A 25,592-nucleotide genomic window follows, 5' to 3' on the forward strand; every position below is an offset into this window, starting at 1 on the left:
ACACACACACACACACACACACACACACACACACACACACACACACACCAACCACACAGTAACATGACACTCACAAACGCAGTAGAATACACGTACAGTTGAAGTCGGAAGTTTACATACACCTTAGCCAAATACATTTAAACTCAGTTTTTCACAATTCCTGACATTTAATCCTAGTAAAAATTCCCTGTCTAGGTCAGTTAGGATCACCTCTTTATTTTAAGAATGTGTAATGTCAGAATAATAGTAGAGAGAATGATTTATTTCAGCTTTTATTTCTTTTATCACATTCCCAGTGGGTCAGAAGTTTACATACACTTAATTAGTATTAGCATTGCCTTTAAATTGTTTAACTTGGGTTAAACGTTTTGGGTAGCCTTCCACAAGCTTCCCACAATAAGTTGGGTGAATTTTGGCCCATTCCTCCTGACAGAGGTGGTGTAACTGAGTCAGGTTTGTAGGCCTCAATGCTCGCACACGCTTTTTCAGTTCTGCCGACAAATTTTCTATAGGATTGAGGTCAGGGCGTTGTGATGGCCACTCCAATACCTTGACTTTGTTGTCCTTAAGCCATTTTGCCACAACTTTGGAAGTATGCTTGGGGTCATTGTCCATTTGGAAGAGCCATTTGTGACCAAGCTTTAACTTCCTGACTGATGTCTTGAGATGTTGCTTCAATATATCCACATAATTTTCTCCCTCATGATGCCATCTATTTTGTGAAGTGCACCAGTCCCTCCTGCAGCAAAGATGATGCTGCCACCCTCGTGCTCCATGGTTGGGATAGTGTTCTTCGGCTTACAAGCCTCCCCCCTTTTCCTCCAAACATCACGATGGTCATTATGGCCAAACAGTTCTATTTTTGTTTCATCAGACCAGAGGACATTTCTCCAAACAGTACGATCTTTGTCCCCATGTGCAGTTGCAAACCGGAGTCTTGCTTTTTTATGGTGGTTTCGGAGCAGTGGCTTCTTCCTTGCTGAGTGGCCTTTCAGGTTTTGTCGATATAGGACTCGTTTTACTGTGAATATATATACTTTTGTACCTGTTTCCTCCAGCATCTTCACAAGGTCCTTTGCTGTTGTTTTGGGATTGATTTGCACTTTTCGCACCAAAGTACGTTCATCTCTAGGAGACAGAACGCGTTTCCTTCCTGAGGGGTATGACGGCTGCGTGGTTCCATGGTGTTTATACTTGCATTCTATTGTTTGTACAGATGAACATGGTACCTTCAGGCGTTTGGAAATTGCTCCCAAGGATGAACCAGACTTGTGGTGGTCTACATTTTTTTTTCTGAGGTCTTGGCTGATTTCTTTTGGTTTTCCCATGATGTCAAGCAAAGAGGCACTGAGTTTGAAGGTAGGCCTTGAAATACATCCACAGGTACACCTCCAATTGAGTCAAATTATGTCAATTAGCTTATCATGTATGTAAACTTCTGACCCACTGGGAATTTTGATACAGTGAGTTATAAGTGAAATAATCTGTCTGTAAACAATTGTTGGAAAAATGTATTGTGTCATGCGCAAACCGATTTGCCAAAAATATAGTTTGTTAACAAGAAATTTGTGGAGTGGTTAAAAAAAACGAGTTTTTATGACTCCAACCTAAGTGTATGTAAACATCCGACTTCAACTGTATGTTAAATACAATTTCCTTTTTTCTCATGCAACCTCATTAGAGTGAAACTGATCATGTACACGGAAACAACAAAGCGTTACGCTGGACGGCGCAGTACATCACAGCACCAGCCACTCTATCACGGTCTTAAAGGTGCAATGTGCAGAAATCGCTCCGCCATTTCCTGGTTGCAAAAATTCTAATAGCTCGCCTAATTTCAATGAATGTGACAAAACAAGCAATGTATAGTGTAGATAATCATTGTACCATCTAAACCGCTGTGAAATATATTTTCAGTACCCAAAAATATTGTATTTTCAACTTTTTGACGCTACAAAACCGAAAGTAAAAGATGCAAAAACAAAACTTAAGAACGGGAAGCATTGAAATAGTGCATATAGAACAGATCTACCGCTTCTTAGACTTGCTTTCAATGCTAATGATAGATCTATAACTCACATTTCTATGTGAATTCGGTCGGGTCGCCCAAAATGTTTTTAAAAACGCTGCTTTAATTATACAAAACATGTTAATGAAGCAGCCCTGGGCTTGTTTCTGTTTCTATAACGAGCTCTGGAATTGGGTGATTTCTAAAACCGGTGGGCGGCTGCCTGCATGTGGAAGGAGGAAGGGAGCAGTCTGCTGTCAAAGAATAATATAATATTCCTGGCAGAGCAGAGCAGTATAACAGAGAGACTGTTCCACCTCCCCTTCCACTCACTCCCCTGACACAGCTGGCATAATCTATAATCCAGACCTGACATGATGGAATTCAAATGAAATGTCTACATTGTAGCATGCAAACCTGGGACTGACACTGTTTGATTTACAGCAGACATGCTAGGATTATTTTTAGATTCCATAAACTGGAATAATCCAACTCTGAGCTGTCCTGGTACCAATTTCTTCTCATTGCAAGAAATTGCTGGTTCTCGCCCTCTCACTACAAGAATGTGTTCATTCTCGCCCTTGTATTTGAAAGTTGATGTAATGCTGGTTAAAGGAGAAATGAGTGGACTTCCTTCCCTGGATTTCTTCTCATTGCGATGTTTCGCACTTTATATATGCACCTTCTTTCTCGTCCCCAGTATTTGAGTGACGGTGGTCTTACGATGCGGGATAAAGGAGAAATTATTGAGAAATGTCTTGTCACTTTAGAGTGAAAGGCTTGACAACCACATGCTGGCAGTACATGGCACACCAAATTGAATTTCATATCAATCTGCTCAAAAACCTAAACCCAAAATGCAGCCACCACTAAGATTTCATATCAGTTGGACATGTCATGAATACATATATCCACTCTTAAGTTTTACCCCCCAAAAATCATCCCATTTGATTGAGCGTCCGTCGTTTATCCAATTTAGGGAATTTTGGGAGCTGAGCTGATCTGAGCTTGTTGGGCATTAACCAGGGATCAGTTGTGTCCAGAGTGGGAACGACTGTGAATCTGGCAGAGCGATTTGGCCACAGGCACCACATCCATAATCAATAGCGATGGATAAGGGATCCGAGCACATCTGCTATAATAGAACTAAAATGGTGGGGCGGTTTATGGACGTATCGATTTTACCGCGCAAGATTGAACAGCTATTTCACGTTGATAGATGGTTATGCGGATCTCGGGCCATTTGTTAGTAGTCTGCAACACTTTAATGGGGCTCTGTTGTTGTTCCAGGACAATTATAATGGCAATCTGCCCAATACATCAGGCAATAGTCAGCTTCTCATCAGAAGATGGCTATTAGACAGGTGAAAGTAATACATCAGAGGTGCAGCTTACGTCAGTGTTCAGAAGTAGACCCAGTTTCAACCTGTAGAATAGGTTCCATTGAATACAAGGGAGTAACTACTAAAGCATCAACTCAATAAACCCTTTCAGTCATAGTGAGCAATCAAAGCACATTGTCATGTTATTTTTAACGCCGTACTATTTTATGAAATATGACCAATAATTCATTACAATATGAATGAAATAGTTTTCCTTCCCAATTGTTTTTGTATGAAGTACGTTAAAAAGCAGCTTTTCTGTGTTGGAATGGGGTGGGTATACCTCAACAGTAGGGTATTCTGTGTTGGAATGGGGTGGGTATACCTCAACAGCAGGGTATTCTGTGTTGGAATGGGGTGGGTATACCTCAACAGTAGGGTATTCTGTGTTGGAATGGGGTGGGTATACCTCAACAGCAGGGTATTCTGTGTTGGAATGGGGTGGGTATACCTCAACAGTAGGGTATTCTGGGTTGGAATGGGGTGGGTATACCTCAACAGCAGGGTATTCTGGGTTGGAATGGGGTGGGTATACCTCAACAGCAGGGTATTCTGTGTTGGAATGGGGTAAGTATACCTCAACAGCAGGGTATTCTGTGTTGGAATGGGGTTGGTATACCTCAACAGCAGGGTATTATGTGTTGGAATGGGGTGGGTATACCTCAACAGCAGGGTATTCTGTGTTGGAATGGGGTGGGTATACCTCAACTGCAGGGTATTCTGTGTTGGAATGGGGTGGGTATACCTCAACAGCAGGGTATTCTGTGTTGGAATGGGGTGGGTATACCTCAACAGCAGGGTATTCTGTGTTGGAATGGGGTGGGTATACCTCAACAGCAGTGTATTCTGTGTTGGAATGGGGTGGGTATACCTCAACAGTAGGGTATTCTGTGTTGGAATGGGGTGGGTATACCTCAACAGCAGGGTATTCTGGGTTGGAATGGGGTGGGTATACCTCAACAGTAGGGTATTCTGGGTTGGAATGGGGTGGGTATACCTCAACAGCAGGGTATTCTGTGTTGGAATGGGGTGGGTATACCTCAACAGTAGGGTATTCTGGGTTGGAATGGGGTGGGTATACCTCAACAGCAGGATGGTGTGGGCGTACATGGTCACAAAATATGCAAGTAGACTGCTGATTGGCCAGATCATCCTCTATGAAGAAATAGCAAGCATTTTTCAAATGATCTGTTTGAGGTGGGATTTTTGAAGTGTTTTTTTTTTCTCCAATTTATGCTTTGGCCACAAATAAGAGTATAGGATTAGTCTTTTAGAAGTTAGATTTTCACTGGACAGTTATCTGTCTGGTAATGTGTGCCATCGTGTCTGGAAAAGGAGGGTTCTCAAACACAAAGTACACAAAGCAAGGCTCCCTCCCTCTGATTTTGAGGCTGATGTGATGTAGTGCACTGATCTGAGGGAGGCAAGGAGTTCATCGTGGAAGGAGAGGATCTTCGGCTTGGACGATAACGGCCACAGCATGCGACTTTCACATTTTTGGGTTGATCAAACCCAATCTTCCCCTCCCTCACAAGCTATTTGCAGCTGAAATGATCTGTCTGGAGGCCAGTCTATCAGCGTGACACAGACATTGCTGGATTAACAGACTTGCATAGGCATTAACAGCTGAACGACCGTAGCAGACTGATGACTGTGATTAATTGAAAGATACCATTAACTCAAGAGCAGTGTGAGAGCAGCTCATTGGTTCGTAGCTCAGCAGATTATAGTATACGAAAATGCCCCCAGTTGATTTTGGCCTCCCCCCTCCTCCTCTCCTCCTCTCACCTCTCTCCCCCTCCTCCTCTCACCTCTCTCTCCCTCTCCTCCTCTCACCTCTCTCTCCTCCTCTCACCTCTCTCTCCCTCTCCTCCTCTCACCTCTCTCTCCCTCTCCTCCTCTCAACTTTCTCCCCCCCTCCTCCTCTCACCTCTCTCTCCCTCTCCTCTCACCTCTCTCTCCCTCTCCTCCTCTCACCTCTCTCTCCCTCTCCTCCTCTCACCTCTCTCTCCCTCTCCTCCTCTCACCTCTCTCCCCCCCTCCTCCTCTCACCTCTCTCTCCCTCTCCTCCTCTCACCTCTCTCTCCCTCTCCTCCTCTCAACTCTCTCCCCCCTCCTCCTCTCACCTCTCTCTCCCTCTCCTCCTCTCACCTCTCTCTCCCTCTCCTCCTCTCACCTCTCTCTCCCCCTCCTCCTCTCACCTCTCTCTCCCTCTCCTCCTCTCACCTCTCTCTCCCTCTCCTCCTCTCACCTCTCTCCCCCTCCTCCTCTCACCTCTCTCTCCCTCTCCTCCTCTCACCTCTCTCTCCCTCTCCTCCTCTCACCTCTCTCTCCCCCTCCTCCTCTCACCTCTCTCTCCCCCTCCTCCTCTCACCTCTCTCTCCCTCTCCTCCTCTCACCTCTCTCTCCCTCTCCTCCTCTCACCTCTCTCCCTCTCCTCCTCTCACCTCTCTCCCCTCCTCCTCTCACCTCTCTCCTCCTCTCACCTCTCTCCCTCTCCTCCTCTCACCTCTCTCTCCCTCTCCTCCTCTCACCTCTCTCTCCCTCTCCTCCTCTCACCTCTCTCCCTCTCCTCCTCTCACCTCTCTCTCCCTCTCCTCCTCTCACCTCTCTCTCCCTCTCCTCCTCTCACCTCTCTCTCCCTCTCCTCCTCACACCTCTCTCCCTCTCCTCCTCTCACCTCTCTCTCCCTCTCCTCCTCTCACCTCTCTCCCCCTCTTCCTCCTCTCACCTCTCTCCCCCTCCTCCTCTTCTCACCTCTCTCTCCCTCTCCTCCTCTCACCTCTCTCCCTCTCCTCCTCTCACCTCTCTCTCCCTCACCTCCTCTCACCTCTCTCTCCCTCACCTCCTCTCACCTCTCTCTCCCTCTCCTCCTCTCACCTCTCTCCCTCTCCTCCTCTCACCTCTCTCTCCCTCTCCTCCTCTCACCTCTCTCCCCCTCCTCCTCCTCTCAGCTCTCTCCCCCTCCTCCTCCTCTCACCTCTCTCCCCCTCCTCCTCTTCTCACCTCTCTCTCCCCCTCCTCCTCTCACCTCTCTCCCTCTCCTCCTCTCACCTCTCTCTCCCTCTCCTCCTCTCACCTCTCTCCCTCTCCTCCTCTCACCTCTCTCTCCCTCTCCTCCTCTCACCTCTCTCTCCCCCTCCTCCTCTCACCTCTCTCTCCCCCTCCTCCTCCTCTCACCTCTCTCTCCCCCTCCTCCTCCTCTCACCTCTCTCTCCCCCTCCTCCTCTCACCTCTCTCTCCCTCTCCTCCTCTCACCTCTCTCCCTCTCCTCCTCTCACCTCTCTCTCCCTCTCCTCCTCTCACCTCTCTCTCCCTCTCCTCCTCTCACCTCTCTCCTCCTCTCACCTCTCTCTCCCCCTCCTCTCACCTCTCTCTCCCTCCTCCTCTCACCTCTCTCCCTCTCCTCCTCTCACCTCTCTCTCCCTCCTCCTCTCACCTCTCTCCCCCTCCTCCTCTCAGCTCTCTCCCTCCTCCTCTCACCTCTCTGTCCCTCTCCTCCTCTCACCTCTCTCTCCCTCTCCTCCTCTCACCTCTCTCTCCCTCTCCTCCTCTCACCTCTCTCTCCCTCTCCTCCTCTCACCTCTCTCTCCCTCTCCTCCTCTCACCTCTCTCTCCCTCTCCTCCTCTCACCTCTCTCCCTCTCCTCCTCTCACCTCTCTCTCCCTCTCCTCCTCTCACATCTCTCCCCCTCCTCCTCCTCTCACCTCTCTCTCCCTCTCCTCTTCTCACCTCTCTCTCCCTCCTCCTCTCACCTCTCTCTCCCTCTCCTCCTCTCACCTCTCTCTCCCTCTCCTCCTCTCACCTCTCTCTCCCTCCCCTCTCACCTCTCTCTCCCTCTCCTCCTCTCACCTCTCTCTCCCTCCTCCTCTCACCTCTCTCTCCCTCTCCTCCTCTCACCTCTCTCTCCCTCTCCTCCTCTCACCTCTCTCTCCCCCTCCTCCTCTCACCTCTCTCTCCCCCTCCTCCTCCTCTCACCTCTCTCCCCCTCCTCCTCTCACCTCTCTCTCCCCCTCCTCCTCTCACCTCTCTCTCCCCCTCCTCCTCCTCTCACCTCTCTCTCCCCCTCCTCCTCTCACCTCTCTCTCCCTCTCCTCCTCTCACCTCTCTCCCTCTCCTCCTCTCACCTCTCTCTCCCTCTCCTCCTCTCACCTCTCTCCTCCTCTCACCTCTCTCTCCCCCTCCTCTCACCTCTCTCTCCCTCCTCCTCTCACCTCTCTCCCTCTCCTCCTCTCACCTCTCTCTCCCTCCTCCTCTCACCTCTCTCCCCCTCCTCCTCTCAGCTCTCTCCCTCCTCTCACCTCTCTGTCCCTCTCCTCCTCTCACCTCTCTCTCCCTCTCCTCCTCTCACCTCTCTCTCCCTCTCCTCCTCTCACCTCTCTCTCCCTCTCCTCCTCTCACCTCTCTCTCCCTCTCCTCCTCTCACCTCTCTCTCCCTCTCCTCCTCTCACCTCTCTCCCTCTCCTCCTCTCACCTCTCTCTCCCTCTCCTCCTCTCACATCTCTCCCCCTCCTCCTCCTCTCACCTCTCTCTCCCTCTCCTCTTCTCACCTCTCTCTCCCCCTCCTCCTCTCACCTCTCTCTCCCCCTCCTCCTCTCACCTCTCTCTCCCTCTCCTCCTCTCACCTCTCTCCCTCTCCTCCTCTCACCTCTCTCTCCCTCTCCTCCTCTCGTCTCCTCCTCCTCTCACCTCTCTCCCCTTCCTCCGTTCATATATTCCTCTGGCTCCACTTGGTTGCTGTGGCAAGGATCCTGTTGCCATGGAAATGGGAGGCAGTTGCTTTTGGAGACATTGGGTAGAGGGGGCTACCAAGGAAACAATGGGTGTGTGACAGCAGGGGGAGGGGGGACTGATTGAGCTAAAAATAGAACCACTAAAGACTGTCTCGCTTTCTCTCTTCCGCCTCACTCCTTCTCTTTGTCTGTCTTCTGATCTCTCCCTCCACGCCGTTCTTCCCTTTCTCTCTTCCGCCTCACTCCTTCTCTTTGTCTGTCTTCTGATCTCTCCCTCCACGCCGTTCTTCCCTTTCTCTTTCTCTCTCAGAGAAGTGAATACACTAGTTTGAGCACTGACTTCTTTTTCACTTTTAGATTTAGCCTCACTGTTCAACGATGCTGTGCCTCTCCTCAATTGTGAAGCTTACATTTGAAGTATTGCACCTCCTGAATAATTTACCTCTGAGTGTGTGCTTGTTTAATGGCTTGACTGATTGGCCTATTTACATATTCTGTAGGGCACCGGGTTAAATAATGCCCCCTTTACTCTCATCAGTGTTCTTAATGAATGGCCACCTATCTAACCTATTTGCAGCATACTCCGTAGATAGTTCACTGATGACAGGCTCCAGTGCAAGGATGGAACATTTTTGGATGGAACATTTTTGGATGGAACATTGCAGAATATGTTATTCATTTGATGAATCTGAAAAATAACTCATATTTCTTGCTGCTGTTTTTACCTCCCAATTGCTTCCATTGTTAGAGATGATTTGATTTAACTCGATTACCTTTTATCCAAATATCCACTGCTAAATTAAGTTATGGAATGGTTTGCAACTTTCTGCTTCCTTTCTGCGTCCTTATTGTTGTTCGTCTGTTAGACACGGTGCTTTATTAGCACAGTGGGATTATGTAGAAGAGCCTCTGTGTGTGTGTGTGTGTGTGTGTGTGTACGTCCAGCCAGCCAGCCAGGCAGAGTGAGGTCATCACTGGAGAGGGGGCGCTCTGTGTCCCTGTCCTTGCGGGCCTTGGGTGTCACTCATTTGGGATTGAGAGAGGGCTGCGATGTGACAGTGACAGTGGCCTCCAGCCTGCCTGTGAGTCGGCAGGGTCAGCATATACACATTATTATTCCACTGTGTCTGCCTAGCACCACACCACCCTACCCTACCCTACCATACACAACCCTACCCTACACAACCCTACACATTACACCACCCTACAATTACCCTACCCTACACAACCCTACCCTACACAACCCAACCCTACACATTACACCACCCTACCCTACCCTACCCTACACAACCCTACCCTATCCTACACTACCCTACACTACACTACACTACACTACACTACACAATCCTACACATTACCCTGCCCTACACTACCCTACACTACACTACCCTACACAACCCTACCCTACACAACCCTACACCACCCTACCCTACACTACCCTACACAATCCTACACATTACCCTGCCCTACACTACACTACCCTACACTACACTACCCTACCCTACACAACCCTACCCTACACAACACAACACAACACTACCCTACACAACCATACCCTACCCTACACTACACTACCTTACCCTACCCTACACAACCCTACCCTACACACCCCTACCCTACATAACACTACCCTACACGAGACTACACTACTCTATGCTACACTACACAACCCTATCCTACCCAACCCTACACTACCCTACCCTACCCTACACAACACTACCCAACCCTACCCAACCCTACACTACACTACACTACACTACCCAACCCTACACTACACTACCCAACCCTACACTACACTACCCAACCCAACCCTACACTACACTACCCAACCCTACAATACACTACCCTACACAACACTACACTACCCAACCCTACAATACACTACCCTACACAACACCACCCTACCCTACACAACCCTACCCTACACAACACTACCCTACCCTACATTACACTACCCTACACGAGACTACACTACCCTACACGAGACTACACTACCCTACCCTGCACCACACTACACTACCCTACACTACGCTACGCTACACTACCCCACACTACCCTACACGAGACTACATTACCCTACGCTACATTACACATCCCTACCCTGCACTACCCTACCCTGCACTACCCTACACTGCCCTACACTACAGTACACTACCCTACTCTGCACTACCCTATCCTACACTACCCCACACTACCCTACTCTACACTATCCTACACTACACTACCCTACTCTGCACTACCCTATCCTACACTACCCCACACTACCCTACACTACACTACCCTGCCCTACACTACACTACGCTACACTACCCTACACTACACTATCCTACACTACACCACCCTACTCTGCACTACCCTATCCTACACTACCCCACACTACCATTCTCTACACTACACTACCAGGTTCGACTCTTGATGTACACAGGTACAGGACACCACTACAAAATACACTAAGAAATTCTGACGTGATCATGAATGGTTGACAATGTTGTCTAAACACATTGAAGAATCGTGCAAATACTATTTCTAAAAACAGTCATGTTTTTCCACATTGCAAATCTATGGTTTGCTTCATTCACCATACCACACATCCGTCTGTATGCGGCCACTTTGTTTTTTTTATAGTAGCTTCTCGGCTTGTGATTAGCATCGGAAGGGATTGCGTCTGATCAGATCTGTCTCATTGTGTTTGTCCTGGCCTTGTGTCTATTGTCAGAGCTTCATACTCTGAGCTGCAGAAGCAGACTCAACTGGAGCTTATGTAACGTGGCCCCATTAGTGCTGGGGGACTGGATGACTGGTAAAAGCATGTGTTTCTGTCTGTTGGTGTGTGTTTCTGTGGACAATACATCTATTTTGGTTTCCGAAGCCACAGAAGCTTCACACAGACCAGAGATGTACATTTGTCAGAGCCTGTTGCCCATCACATCTTTTCCCGCATTACTAAACTCTGAGCTGAACTGTGTAGAAATAAAGAAAGTTGCACACTTTTCACATGCTTGGGTCAATCTAACTAATGTTACGCAGTGCCTTGTTAAGGGTTACGCTGGGGTTAACATCAAAGAATGTTCTCTGTCTTGTCCCTGTCCTGGTTCACATTGACGGTTAGTCAATCAATCAGGAGATGTTCATTGTAGCCCAGAGTAAACCTTCACTCTGGCTGAGACAGGTGGTCATTCATTTTGAATCCTCAGCTGACACTTAAAGGTTAGAGGGGGGGTGTTTTGGGGCGGGAACGGCCATGTCCTGGGTCCTGGTGTTTGACTGTGGTTCAGAACTGTCTCTACACCCCACTCACAGCCATACAGCTCCTCTTCAAAGCTCCAAGACAGTCATTTTGGCTGTCACTGTCCTTCTGTGGCATGACTGACAGACGGATTACTGTGAAACCTAACCGACTGGTATGTATCAAATGTACAGTTGAAATTGGAAGTTTACATACACTTAGGTTGGAGTCATTAAAACTCGTTTTTCAACCACTCCACAAATTTCTTGTTAACAAACTATAGTTTTGGCAAGTCAGTTAGGACATCTACTTTGTGCATGACACAAGTAATTTTTCCAACAATTGTTTACAGACAGATTATTTCACTTATAATTCACTGTCTCACAATTCCAGTGGGTCAGAAGTTTACATACACTAAGTTGACTGTGCCTTTAACTTCTATGGGCTAGGTGGCACATCACCGTCCCACTCTATTCAACAGCCAGTGGAAGAGGGTGGCGCGAAATACAAAACCTCAAAAATGCAATAATTTCAATTTTTCAAACATACGAGTATTTTACACCATTTTAAAGACAAGACTCTCGTTAATCTAATCACATTGTCCGATTTCAAAAAGGCTTTACAGCGAAAGCAAAACATTAGATTATGTTAGGAGAGTACATAGCCACATATAATCACACAGCCATTTTCCAAGTAAGCATATATGTCACATAAACCCAAAACACAGCTAATTGAAGCACTAACCTTTGATGATCTTCATCAGATGACACTCCTAGGACATTATGTTATACAATACATGCATGTTTTGTTCAATCAAGTTCATATTTATATCCAAAAACAGCTTTTTACATTGGCATGTGATGTTCAGAACATGCATTCCCACCCAAAACTTCCGGTGAATTTACTAAATTACTCACCATAAACGTTGACAAAATAGATAACAATTATTTTAAGAATTATAGATACAGAACTCCTTTATGCAATCGCTATGTCAGATTTTAAAATAGCTTTTCGGCCAAAGCACATTTTGCAATATTCTGAGTACATAGCTCAACCATCACGGCTAGCTATTTTGACACCCGCCAAGTTCGGGGCTCACTAAACTCAGAATTACTATTAGAAAAATTGTATTACCTTTGCTGATCTTCGTCAGAATGCACTCCCAGGACTGCTACTTCCACAAGAAATGTTGTTTTTGTTCCAAATAATCCATAGTTATGTCCAAATACCTCCGTTTTGTTCGTGCGTTCAGGTCACTATCCAAAGGGTAACGCATGAGCGCATTTCGAGACGAAAAAATCGAAATGTTCCTTTACCGTGCTTAGAAGCATGTCAAACGCTGTTTAAAATCAATTTTTATGGTATTTTTCTCGTAAAATAGCGATAATATTCCAACCGGACAATAGTGTTTTCATTCAAAGAGGAAAATAAAAAACAGCATGTCGCGGGACCGCTCATGTCCAATCTCTTAGTCACCAGGCAGACCACTGACAAACTGTGCTAGTATACTCTGCCCAGAGACAGGAGACGCCTCAATCCGGTTTCTGAAGGCTTTAGAGAGCCAATGGAAGCCTTAGAAAGTGCAATGTAACCCCAGAGATACTGTAGTTTCGAAAGGGACTAGAAAGAAGAACAACAAATTGTCAGACAGGCCACTTCCTACTTGGAATTTTCTCAGGTTTTTGCCTGCCATATGAGTTCTGTTATACTCACAGACACCATTCAAACAGTTTTAGAAACTAGAAATCTACTAATAATATGCATATTCTTGTTTCTGGGAAAGAGTAGTAACCAGTTTAAATCGGGTACGTTTATCCGGCCGTGAAAATACTGCCCCCTAGCCCAGACAGGTTAAACAGCTTGGAAAATTCCAGAAAATTATATCATGACTTTAGAAGCTTCTGATAGGCTTAATGACATAATTTGAGTCAATTGGCAGTGTACCTGTGGATGTATTTCAAGGCCTACCTTCAAACTCAGTGCCTCTTTGCTTGACATCATGGGAAAATCAAAAGAAATCAGCCAAGACCTCAGAAAAAGAAATTGTAGACCTCCACAAATCTGGTTCATCCTTGGGAGCAATTTCCAAACACCTGAATGTACCACGTTCATCTGCACAAACAATAGTACGCAAGTATAAAAACGATGGGACCACGCAGCGGTCATAACGCTCAGGAAGGAGACGTGTTCTTTCTCCTAGAGATGAACGTACTTTGGTGCAAAAAGTGCACTTCAATCCCAGAACAACAGCAAAGGACCTTGTGAAGATGCTGGAGGAAACAGGTACAAAAGTATCTATATCCACAGTAAAACGAGTCCTATATCGACATAACCTGAAAGGCCGCTCAGCAAGGAAGAAGCCACTGCTCCAAAACCGCCATAAAAAATCCAGACTTTGGTTTGCAACTGCACATGGGGACAAAGATCGTACTTTTTTGAGAAAGGTCCTCTGGTCTGATGAAACAAAAATAGAACTGTTTGGCCATAATGACCATCGTCATGTTTGGAGGAAAATGGGGGAGGCTTGCAAGCCGAATAACACCATCCCAACCGTGAAGCACGGGGGTGGCTGCATCATGTTGTGGGGGTGCTTTGCTGCAGGAGGGACTGGTGCACTTCACAAAATAGATGGCATCATGAGGGAGGACAATTATGTGGATATATTGAAGCAACATCTCAAGACGTCAGTCAGGAAGTTAACCTGTTGGGTCTAGGGGGCAGCATTTGCACGTCTGGATAAAAAAAATGTACCCGATTTAATCTGGTTACTAATCCTACCCAGTAACTAGAATATGCATATACTTATTATATATGGATAGAAAACACTCTAAAGTTTCCAAAACTGTTTGAATGGTGTCTGTGAGTATAACAGAACTCATTTGGCAGGCAAAACCCTGAGACATTTTCTGACAGGAAGTGGATACCTGATGTGTTGTATTGAGTTTAAACCTCTCCCATTGAAAAACACAGGGGTTTAGGAATATTTTGGCACTTCCTATTGCTTCCACTAGATGTCACCAGCCTTTACAAAGTGTTTTGAGTCTTCTGGAGGGAGATCTGACCGAACAAGAGCCATGGAACGGTGATGTCCCATTAGACACCTGGCGCGCTACTTCATGTTGGGTACCCTCGTTCCAATACGTTATAAAAGGCTATGCATTCGTCCACCTTGAATATTATTCATGTTCTGGTTAAAAAGGCCCTAATGATTTATGCTATACAACGTTTGACATGTTTGAACGAACGGAAATATATTTTTCCCCTCGTTCATGACGAGAAGTCCGGCTGGCTTACATCATGTGCTAACGAGACGGAGATTTTTGGACATAAATGATGAGCTTTTTTGAACAAAACTACATTCGTTATGGACCTGTGATACCTGGAAGTGACATCTGATGAAGAGAATCAAAGGTAATGGATTATTTACATAGTATTTTCGATTTTAGATCTCCCCAACATGACGTCTAGTCTGTATCGCAACGCCGTATTTTTCTGGGCACAGTGCTCAGATTATTGCAAAGTGTGATTTCCCAGTAAGGTTATTTTTAAATCTGGCAAGTTGATTGCGTTCAAAAGATGTAAATCTATAATTCTTTAAATGACAATATAATATTTTACCAATGTTTTCTAATTTTAATTATTTAATTTCTGACGCTGACTTGACTGCCGGTTATTGGAGGGAAACGATTTCCTCAACATCAATGCCATAGTAAAACGCTGTTTTTGTATATAAATATGAACTTGATAGAACTAAAAATGCATGCATTGTCTAACATAATGTCCTAGGAGTGTCATCTGATGGAGATTGTAAAAGGTTAGTGTATCATTTTAGCTGGTTTTATGGTTTTGGTGACCCTGTCTTTGACTTGACAAAACATTACACACAACTCTTGTAAATGTACTGTCCTAACATACTCTAAATTTATGCTTTCGCCGTAAAACCTTTTTGAAATCGTAAAACGTGGTTAGATTAAGGAGATGTTTATCTTTCAAATGGTGTAACATAGTTGTATTTTTGAAAAATTTGAATTTTGACATTTATTTGGATTCAAATTTGCCGCTCTTGAAATGCACCTGCTGTTGATGGAGTGCACCACAGGTGGCACGCTAGCGTCCCACCTAGCCCCAAGAGGTTAAAGCTTGGTCGCAAATGGGTCTTCCAAATGGACAATGACCCCAAATACACTCTCAAAGTTGTGGCAAAATGGCTTAAGGACAACAAAGTCAAGGTATTGGAGTGGCCATCACAACGCCCTGACCTCAATCCTATAGAAAATTTGTCGGCAGAACTGAAAAAGCGTGTGCGAGCAAGGAGGCCTACAAACCTGACTCAGTTACACCAGCTCTGTCAGGAGGAATGGGTCAAAATTCACCCAACTTATTGTGCGAAGCTTGTGGAAGGCTACCCGAAACGTATGACCCAAGTTAAACAATTTAAAGGCAATGCTACCAAATACTAATTGAGTGTATGTAAACTTCTGACCCACTGGGAATGTGATGAAAGAAATAAAATCTGAAATAAATCATTCTCTCTACTATTATTCTGACATTTCACATTCTTAAAATCAAGTGGTGATCCTAACTGACCTAAGACAGGGAATTGTTATTAGGATTAAATGTCAGGAATTGTGAAAAACTGAGTTTAAATGTATTTGGCTAAGGTGTATGTAAACATCTGACTTCAACTGTACATATTCAACCGGGATTGGGACTGAGAATGTTTCCACTGTACTCCAGTTTCAAAATATGCCTTTAGTAATGCAGCAGAATCTGGGTGAGACTGAATCAGAATGGACCTCATGGTGATTCAGGGTTGAGAGAGTGAAGTCAGGTCAGAGTGTGTGCGTTGTCGTTGCTGTTAAGGTCTTGAGGGCTCGCCCGTGCAGAGTTGAGGCCAGGCAAAGGCTTTCTCACAGACTATGTGTTTGCGTTTGTGTCAGAAGTCGATCTCTTCTTGAGCGTGGTTTTTCTCTCCACTGCTCAGCTCCTTTTTCGTGACGAGATCAGGGACGACAGGCATCTACGGTGCTTTTGGAAGGCAGTGGTTTTCATATATCTGACAACCCTCTTTCCTTCCTACCCCCCCTTCTCTCCTACTGTGACTGGGCTGACTGTGAGTCTGTGTTATCTTTACACACAAACAATCCCCTTCTCACACACAGACAGATACATCCACCATCTCTCTCTCTCTCTCTCTCTCTCTCTCTCTCTCTCTCTCTCAAATTCAAAATGTTTTTCTCTCACACACATCCTGCAGAGTAAGGGTAAGCACAGTGCCCACAACAAAGTCATTAACAAAGGGGCCAGGCTCTAGACCTTGGCTCCGCTCGACAGAGGCCTCTGCCAGGGTACACTACTGGCTGTCTGGCTCAGAGACACAGTGTGTGAGAGCTTCAGAGAGAGGTACACAGAGTGAATGTGTGAAGTGAGGTGAGGTCAAATGGAGATATGTTACCAAGAAATGGATCACTTTGCTGTGAGAGAGAGCGAGAGAGATGCCCTAGCTACAAACATGCTCCCCTAAAGCAGCTGCCCCAAAACCTCCCTCTCATCTCCCTGGGGTTGTGTGTTGCCTGGGGAGAAGGATGAGAGAGAGGGTGGGACTGGGGTAGAAAGGGAAAGCTTGGAGAGAAAAAAACTGAGAGGAGGGGGATGTACACACCACCACAGGGGGAGGGAGATGTGAATTGGCAGCAGCGAATGAGCAGCCACACACTTGAGTCACATGACCAAGAGCCATGCAAAAGGCTGTCAGTGAGTGAGAGGGAGGAGGGAGGGAGGGAGCGATAGAGAAAGAGGAGCCCAGTTCACACTGCTTCTTGGTCAATTGAGAGCGAAGAGGCACAGAGAGAGAGAGGCTACATCACACACACACACGCGCGCTCGCCTTCCTCACTGGCCCTGCCGCAGCCGAGACAGACCCCACCTGTGCATCCTAACTAGAAGGAACAACATAACACACAGGGGAACGAGAACAACCGGAGGACAGAGAAACGTAGCCTGAGGAGAAAAAAGAGCGAGTGAGAAAGGAGGGAAAGCATGTCTTCTCTCTCCAACCAGCCGCCTGGCTCTCCGTTCTCAGAGTACAGTGAGCTGTGTAAGGTCCCCTCCATGGCCCCCGCCACAGCCCCCCAGGCTTGGGACTGGCAGCATGGAGACATGGGGCCTCCCAGAAGCCTCGGTGGGGCCCCGGGACTCACCGACGAGGACAAGCTGTGCTTCTTCGACCCGTCAGCCGGTGTTGGCTTGGATGCGGATCTCAAGGTACCTGGCAGGGGGGGCTTTCAGGGGTTAGGCAGCGCTGGGGAGAGCCCAGAAAGCCAAGTGTCTTCCTCCCCCTCCCCCCTCAGCTGTGGGAACAATGGGGTCCTACCTCCCCCCGTACCTGGTTCCCCAGCTCGACGCATGGAGCTACCCTCACCCTCTAGCCCGCCCATACCAGCCCCAGCCAGCACCGGTGTGTGGAACCCTGGATTCTCAGAGTCCAGCCCCAAGACCCTTCCACCCCAGAATACTGCCAGCCCTAATTACTGCGTCATCGGTGTTGTCAATGACAACTACCTGGAGAGGGGCGACGAGGACAGCGCATCAGCACTAGGCGGCCTCCAAATGACAGAGGGATCCTCGGAGGAGAGCGAGGAGGAGGAGGAAGAGGTGGAGCTTGAGCCGTGTTTCATGGGGCGTGCTGACCAGCAGCGGAAGGCCCTGCGTCGGGCCATGTCCGAATGCTCCCACCTCTCGGTACCCTCTAGCCTGGAGCTGCCCGACCATTACCCTGGAGCTGGGCTGGACGAGCTAACAACGCCCATGAGCGGCCCACGCCGCTCCTGCCACTCCACCATGAAGCGTTCACTGACTGTTTCGGACGACCAGCTGCCCCCCACTCTGTTTGCTGCAGGCGCCACCCGCTCCGACCTGAGGCAGGACCAGGAGCCCAACCTACACTTCTCACCCTTCCCCCCAATGAGAGACTGTGGGGGCAGCTCTCCTCTCTCACCTCTAGAGGGCATCGTGGAGGGGCCAGGGGCAGACAAGAACCAGGATGTGCTGCTGCCTGTACCCCTCAGCAGCCAGGCCATCAGTGGGATGGGCACCGGCCTGGACACAAACCCAGGAACCGGCTTTGGCACGGGTATGGGTACCAACATCTGCACTGGTATGGATACCAACCTCGGCACTGACTTTGGAGCAGACGTGGGTACCAACTCAGGCACCAGCTTTGGCGCTGGTATGGGTAGCAACCCAGACACCAGCTTTGGAGCAGGCATGGGCACCGGCTTTGGAGCAGGTATGAGTACCAACTCGGGCACTGGCTTTGGCGTGGGTATAGGCACCAATCTTGGCACCGGTTTTGGTGATGGCATGGTTACTACCAACCCTTTCACCAGAATGGAGGGTAGGTGATGGTGATGCTATCTGGCTGCTACTAGTGCTGCCCTCTGGCAATGGCCTCCTCAAATGGCCTGCAGACTGCAGACGGCCCAGATTGTGTGTAGGGGGGAGATGTGGCATCACACTGTCTGATTTACAACTGAGCTGCTTCCACCAGTCTGAGGTGCCAGTCAAGTAGTGTGAAGAGAAAGGGAAGGTAGAGGGAGAGTTTCTTAAGGATGGTATAGTGATTGATGGCATAGTACAGTATATGCCCAGTGCAGCCTTGTGTGTGTGTTTTACTTGCAGGTGTATGTGCAGTAGGAGTATACTTGTCACTTTGCATGTGATTCGCTAAGCGTGTTGCATGTGGATGTACTATATCTAGGTGACCGTCAGCGGACTGGGAATGTGGGACTGGGTCATGCTGCCGACACAGCTCATTACCACAGACCAGACAGAGTCCAGAGCTAGACTTGGCCTCTCTCTCTCTCTCTCTCTGGCCACCGACACAGTCATTAGTCCTCTGGGAGGAGTGGGGGAGAGGCAGAGCCAAGATGGCCTCGGTCACATCCGATAACTCCTGCCCCTTAGCCGAACAGGGTCACTGGAGATGTAAACCCATCACCAAAATCCGTCTGTTTCTTCACTCGTCGCTTTTAATGACCGCCGCTCCCTCTCTCTCGCTCTCTGTCGCTAAAGTGTGCCAGCAATCTGCCTCGTGGACGCTGGAGCATTAAAGTGCCGGCGTCCCGGAGAGCTCAGAATGAGAGTGTGTGAACTGGCCAGAGGGAGTGTGCGACTGTGTGTGAGCGTGCACTGGCTTGACAAGGTCATTCAAAGGCAGTTTGCACGTGTAAAGAGTGTTCATGTGGAGCGTGCGCATTAATGAATCCACACGCACGTCGGCCGGCTAGCTCTGTTCAGGCATTCGCCTTGGCTCCCCAACTGGGATGTGGGAAATATCGATAAGCAAATTTGCCCTCTCTGGCTCCAGAGGGGAGAGAGAGATACACAGACATATAGAGAGAGAAAAAAATGTGTCCCACTATAAGAATCTGCCTGAATGTATTTGTACTGGCTCCCTCAGTTCCAATCTATCCCCTTCTCTCTCTCTCTCTCTCTCTCTCTCTCTCTCTCTCTCTCTCTCTCTCCCGTTTGGAGAGAGGGATTAGGAGACGATACTGGAGGAGAGATGTAGCGTGGAGAGACAAAGGAACTCGTACACAAACAGGCTTTGAATCACTTGAGTGTCTTTCTTCATGGTTTGGAGTCATAGTGAGACGTTTCTCCCCAGAACGAAACAGATAATTGTCACTCAATGCCGCTGTCCTTATCTCCTACTAAGCAGAAGGATGGATGTGGCCCATAATGAGTGCTCGGTAGTAAAGACTCTGGGCTTTGTTGGGCTGTTTCTGTACACGTTTCTGTTTGTGTTTCTTCTTGTGTGCACAAATGTGTGGTACTGTGTGAGTGTTTTTCTTTGCGTCCGTTTGTCTCAGATTAATTTAGCCTTACGTCAATACAATTTTTTTTTTAAATTACCCATGTTTGTGTTTGACCTCAACAAAAATACCAGAAAAAAAGTTTGTTGCAATTATTAACACACTTGCAATTTGGGCAAGCTTTTTAAATAGGCCTAGAGTTAAATGCGTAAAGGTGATTTGTATGCATGCATCATTTTCTACTTATGCTATTATGTTTAAAATATTTTGACACGCACACATTCAAACGTTTGTCTCAGCGTTCCTATGTGGCTCTCTCTTTGTGCGCATGCATATGTCTCTGTGAGTAAGTGATCGATGTGTAAGGTTGTGCGTAAGAGGCCTGTTACCCAGGGGGACAGAGAGCTGTAGAACCCTCCAGATCTCATCAGCACAGCTCAAGTGGGTTTTTTTCCTCTCCGTGCTGAAGTCGAATCCACTCTACTGTATATGATCATGCAGTTACCAAGGACACAATGCACTACTGTCTGAAATGGGGAGTGGAGGAAGGTTCAGGTCTGGATGTGATGGATACTTTAGGCTCATATATTAGCAACACTTTCCTGACCTCCGTCACATACAGAGTAGATTAGATAAATCCCTCTGCAATGATCTGTCTTGCAGTCAAGGCTGCAGTGCAGTGATTGTGTGTGTGTGTGTGTGTGTGTGTGTGTGTGTGTGTGTGTGTGTGTGTGTGTGTGTGTGTGTGTGTGTGTGTGTGTGTGTGTGTGTGTGTGTGTGTGTGTGTGTGTGTGTGTGTGTGTGTGTCAGAGAGAGGAATAAATCCAATCCAGAGAGGACCCTGTAAGTGTTTCCATGGTCAATGTGGATCGTCCTTGTGTATATATGTCAGGTGTCATACCAGTATACAGTAGGTAATGCCTAAGTCCTTCCAAAAGCTGCCTGTCAAACCTGACACCATATGGAATAACTTTGATTAATAGCCTGGGTTTGTCGTTTATTTCTGCCTTTGAAGTTGCCTTGTTGGATACAAGCCTTTGTGGTGACTAGAGCCGCACCTGAGCCACACACCAAGTGAGCAGCTTAACATGAACAAAAAAAAGGCTCAGTTTTCTGACAGCTAAATAGAGTGAAACGCAATGTCATCCACTCTCACTAAATCACTCCAAACATTCTATAGACGGCCAGCAGCTTCTTTGATGTGTGGAGAATAGTCACCAAGGAGGATCGTTCCTTTGGAAGGCACAAATATGTTGTCTAGGATGCTGCCTCTTAGCGGCTTCCGGGTGAGGCTGGAGGTAATGTCTTTTAATAAGGCTACGTTCGCCTCAAGGATTGATCTTGTCATCTGAGGAACCAGAGTGAAATACCCAAGAAAATAGTCAGGTTATGCCTGTTTAAAGTAACTGTCCAGTGTTTCCAGATTTATATGAAATATGACTTATAATTAATTATAATATGACTGAAATCATTTTCCTTCCAATTTTTTTTTAAATAAGTATGTTAAAAAGCAGCTTTTTGTGTGTGCTGGTGTGGTGTGGGTGTACACCAACAACAGAAAGGTGTGGGCAAATACCGGTCATTAAAAATATTAATGTGACTAGACTGCTCCTCTGGAGGATAACATCATCCTCTATGTGGAAATGGCAAGCATTTTTTAAACGTCTGTTTGAGATACAAGTTTGTGGTGTTTTTGAAGTGTTTTCTTTCTTCTCCAATTTATGCTTTCACCACAAATACGAGTATAGGATAAGTCAACAACATTATTTGGTTATGAGTTAACAGAATATTAACTTTTAAAATGAGATTTTCGCTGGACAGTTACTTTAAACTTGTTCGGAAGGAGTTTCATTGGTAGTTTTGAGTGTTAGTGTTGGAGCAGTGAGTGTTTTTCCTTATCTAATGCGACTCTGAAAATGTAAGAAGCAATCCGATGGTCTCAACATCCATGTGGAGATGCTGTCTTATCGCTGTCACGTTTTTCTATCACCTCCCATAAAAAACAGTTAATTAAAAAGACCAGAGAAGTGGTTTAAAGGCTGTTTAGCCACCTTAATAGAGCTTGAATTGTGTCTATGCTAATGTATGGTCTAATGAACTGACCCAGCATAGAAAAGACAGAGTTGTCTCCCACTGTGTTAGTTGGCTAACTGAAACAAGAAATGAGGGTGGCAGACGGCTGTGTGAGATTTATTGGGATAGATAATAATGGATTGACGGGTGACCGCCACAATGTCATCATATCTCCAGAAAATGTCTTCCTTCACAATGACATCAGCGTCATAGGCCCTAAGAGTGATGAATGCTTCTAATCAGATGCTCTGTTCATGAAGTATTATTGCCCTTCTACTGGAGGTTTCAAAATGGCTTCTTGTTTACATTTAGCCCTGCTGCTCAGTGGTGGGGAGACTGAGACACAAAGCTGGCTGTTGAGGTTGTTTGAGTATGTTGGCTTCAGCGGCTTTATAGGTCCCAGCGCTCTCGGAGTGCTCTGCATATCACCTTTGTTGGTATTCACCGGCTAATCCATAATTACCTTGTGAATGTAGCTTGAAAATCCACCGTGCTAAAGCTTCTCACAGGCTTTCTCAGGCTGGGAAGGAGAGAGGAGTGGGAGCACAGTTGATGAGGTTGTTTTGAGGGTGCCTCTTCATACTGCTTCATAAATCAACCAAATACTGGGTTTGGGTTCAGTAGAACTCTATTGGATCTCCAGTGTCTTAGCTAATTAAGATATACAGTTTATATATGATTTATTAAGACAAGTCTGTTAAAGCTGTGGACGACAGAGATGAAGCCTCATGTTGTTGTGCCTTGTCTCCTTCCGTTCCCTTTGTCTTGTCGTGTAGCCTGACTGGATTTGGGTGAGCGCTTTGTTTTTGCGCCTTCATTATATTAGTCCACCTATCGGTTTCTCTGGTTTTCCTCTGTTCTCCTCCCTTCTGAAGTTTGTGGAGCACTGTACACAGTTATGTATGGCGTCTACATTAACAATGTTCCCCCCCATCCACGATCCCCAACTTCAGACAGCCCTTTGCCCTCTCTAATCTCTCATTTGGGTGTTTAGACAAAACACTTGAAAATGTATTATGCAAAGGTAAGGGATTTAGGTCTGAAGTAATTGAAGCAGGGTCTGTGGTAAATGGTTATCCTGCTTCCTCTGGGGTTTACTCTGACTGATTACGCTGATGTGACGGAGGTGCTGTTAGCGGAATCGCTAACACTGCTAAAGAGCCTTTTCACCATTTGTCATTACAGTGTAGCTAATAGACTTTTAAGCTAATGGGAGGATACAGGATTCCTCAGTTTCTAGATATTATGGGTTGAATGTGGCCATAGTGATAGCTCTATGGTATTTGTCCTTTGTTTTGAATAGACTCCCACAGGCTGTACAGTCACTACTTTCAGTGGACTTCTCCCAGCAATATTATCCAAAGGTCAAATAATGCAGATGTTTAATAGCTGGGTAATATGAAAGTCAACGATATCTAATCCTCATTTCGGGTTGTTTATACTAGTGGATTAACAGTTTAACTGGGTTGATGCTGACACACTGCACAGCTGAGATATTATGCGTTGGTGTATTACTCCACAAACCTCTGGAACAATACTGATTTAGTTGGTTATTTAGCCAGGAAGATACCGGGCTATTTAAAAAGAACTGAGCTATTTGCGCTTAGCCAATGAGCATTTTCGATTTTGTGGTGTAGTGGTTTCATTAGGCGATCCTGTTGTCCAGCTGTTTAATGTGATAATCCCTGTAGCTCCGTATCATTATATCAATATAGTAAAAATAAACAGAATAATGACTATTGACATTCCTTATAACTGGACTGAAAGCCGGGGGCACCATCAGTCTAGTCATTGTCATAGCTTTACCAATCAATCCATTGACATTTACACTATATATACACAAACATATATGGACACCACTTGAAATTACTGGATTCAGCTATTTCAGACACACCCATTGCTGACAGGTGTATAAAATCGAGCATGCAGCCATGCAATCTCCATAGACAAACATTGGCAGTAGAATAGATTTACTGAAGAGCTCAGTGACTTTCAATGTGGCACCGTCATAGGATGCCACCTTTCCAACAAGTCAGTTCATCAAATTTCTGCCCTGCTAGAGCTGCCCTGGTCAACTGAAAGTGCTGTTATTGGAAACCTCTAGGAGCAACAATGGCTCAACCGCGTACTGGTAGGCCACACAAGCTCACAGAACAGGACCACTGAGTGCTGAAGCGTGTAACGCATAAAAATTGTCTGTCCTCGGTTGCAACACTCACTACTGAGTTCCAAACTGCCTCTAGAAGCAAAGTCAGCACAAGAACTGTTTGTCGGGAGCTTCATGAAATGGGTTTCCATGGTCGAGCGGACGCACACAATCCTAAAATCACCATGCGCAATGCCAAGTGTCGGCTGGAGTGGTGTAAAGCTTGCCGCCATTGACCAACTAATCTGGGTTTGGTGGATGGCAGGAGAACGCTACTTACCTGAATGCCAACTGTAAAGTTTGGTGGAGGAGTAATAATGGTCTGGGGGCGGTTTTTCATGGTTTGAGCTAGGCCCCTTAGTACGAGTGAAGGGATATCTTAACGCTACAGCATACAATGACATTCTAGACGATTCTGTGCTTCCAACTTTGTGGCAACAGTTTGGGGAAGGCCTTTCCTGTTTCAGCATGACAATGCCCCCATGCACAAAGCGAGGTCCATACAGAAACGGTTTGTCGAGATCGGTGTGGAAGAACTTGATTGACCTACACATAGCCCTGACCTCAACCCCATCGAACACCTTTGGGATGAATAGGAACGCCGACTGCGAGCCAGGCCTAATCGCCCAACATCAGTGCCCGACCTTACTAATGTCAGTTACTACTGTGGGTCTGAGCATCATTCCTACAGTGTGAGCCTGAGGCGTTGTGGGAACATTAGGGTTAAGGGCCTGAGGCCCTCTGGTGTGGAGCGGGCCAGTACCCCAGATGGCCTGCCCTCTAATGAGGCACCCAGGAGTGAGAGAGGAGCTGAAGGATGAGCTGCCTCTGTAGAGGGGGGGGCGGCAGAGCTTCAGGGATACGTCCGGGAGAAAAGAGTGAATTAGGTGGGGTTTTGTGTTTCACATACTGCACTTTGCTAGATCACTGTGTCACTATTGTCTTCTTGATTATTGTTATTATTATTATACTCAGTGAAAGTATCAAAGCCACAGAGTTTCTATCAGCAGATGTGACTAGGCTAATAGGCTGCCTCTCATCTCTAGCTCTGGGTGCCTGTACTATGGTGAATTAGCTGTGTCCACCCCTAAGGTTGGTCATGTCTGTGTGTCCAGCCCACAGCTGCTCAGTGTCTAATGCAGCAGGACAGGCAGGCTGGCCTTCCACACTCTCACCGCCATATTTTACGAGACAACCATACTTTACTA

The 25,592-nt window shown here is 46.7% G+C and overlaps 1 protein-coding gene across 12 annotated transcripts in view; it reads left to right on the top strand.

The window, feature by feature from the left end:
* The window catches only part of LOC106590274 (microtubule-associated protein 4), a 124,093-nt gene that overhangs the window by 70,215 nt on the left and 28,286 nt on the right, over positions 1-25,592 (top strand). Inside the window, exon 1 of one of the 12 annotated variants that reach the window (XM_014181104.2) lies at positions 17,138-18,637. The exons of the other annotated variants lie outside the window; for them this stretch is intronic. Coding sequence (XP_014036579.2) covers positions 17,389-18,637 — 1,249 coding nt within the window. The 5' untranslated portion in view covers positions 17,138-17,388. Of the gene's footprint in view, positions 1-17,137; positions 18,638-25,592 lie in introns of those variants that run through there. 12 annotated transcript variants of the gene reach the window in all.

This window comes from Salmo salar, chromosome ssa29, assembly GCF_905237065.1.
Source record: "Salmo salar chromosome ssa29, Ssal_v3.1, whole genome shotgun sequence".
Taxonomy (NCBI): domain Eukaryota; kingdom Metazoa; phylum Chordata; class Actinopteri; order Salmoniformes; family Salmonidae; genus Salmo; species Salmo salar.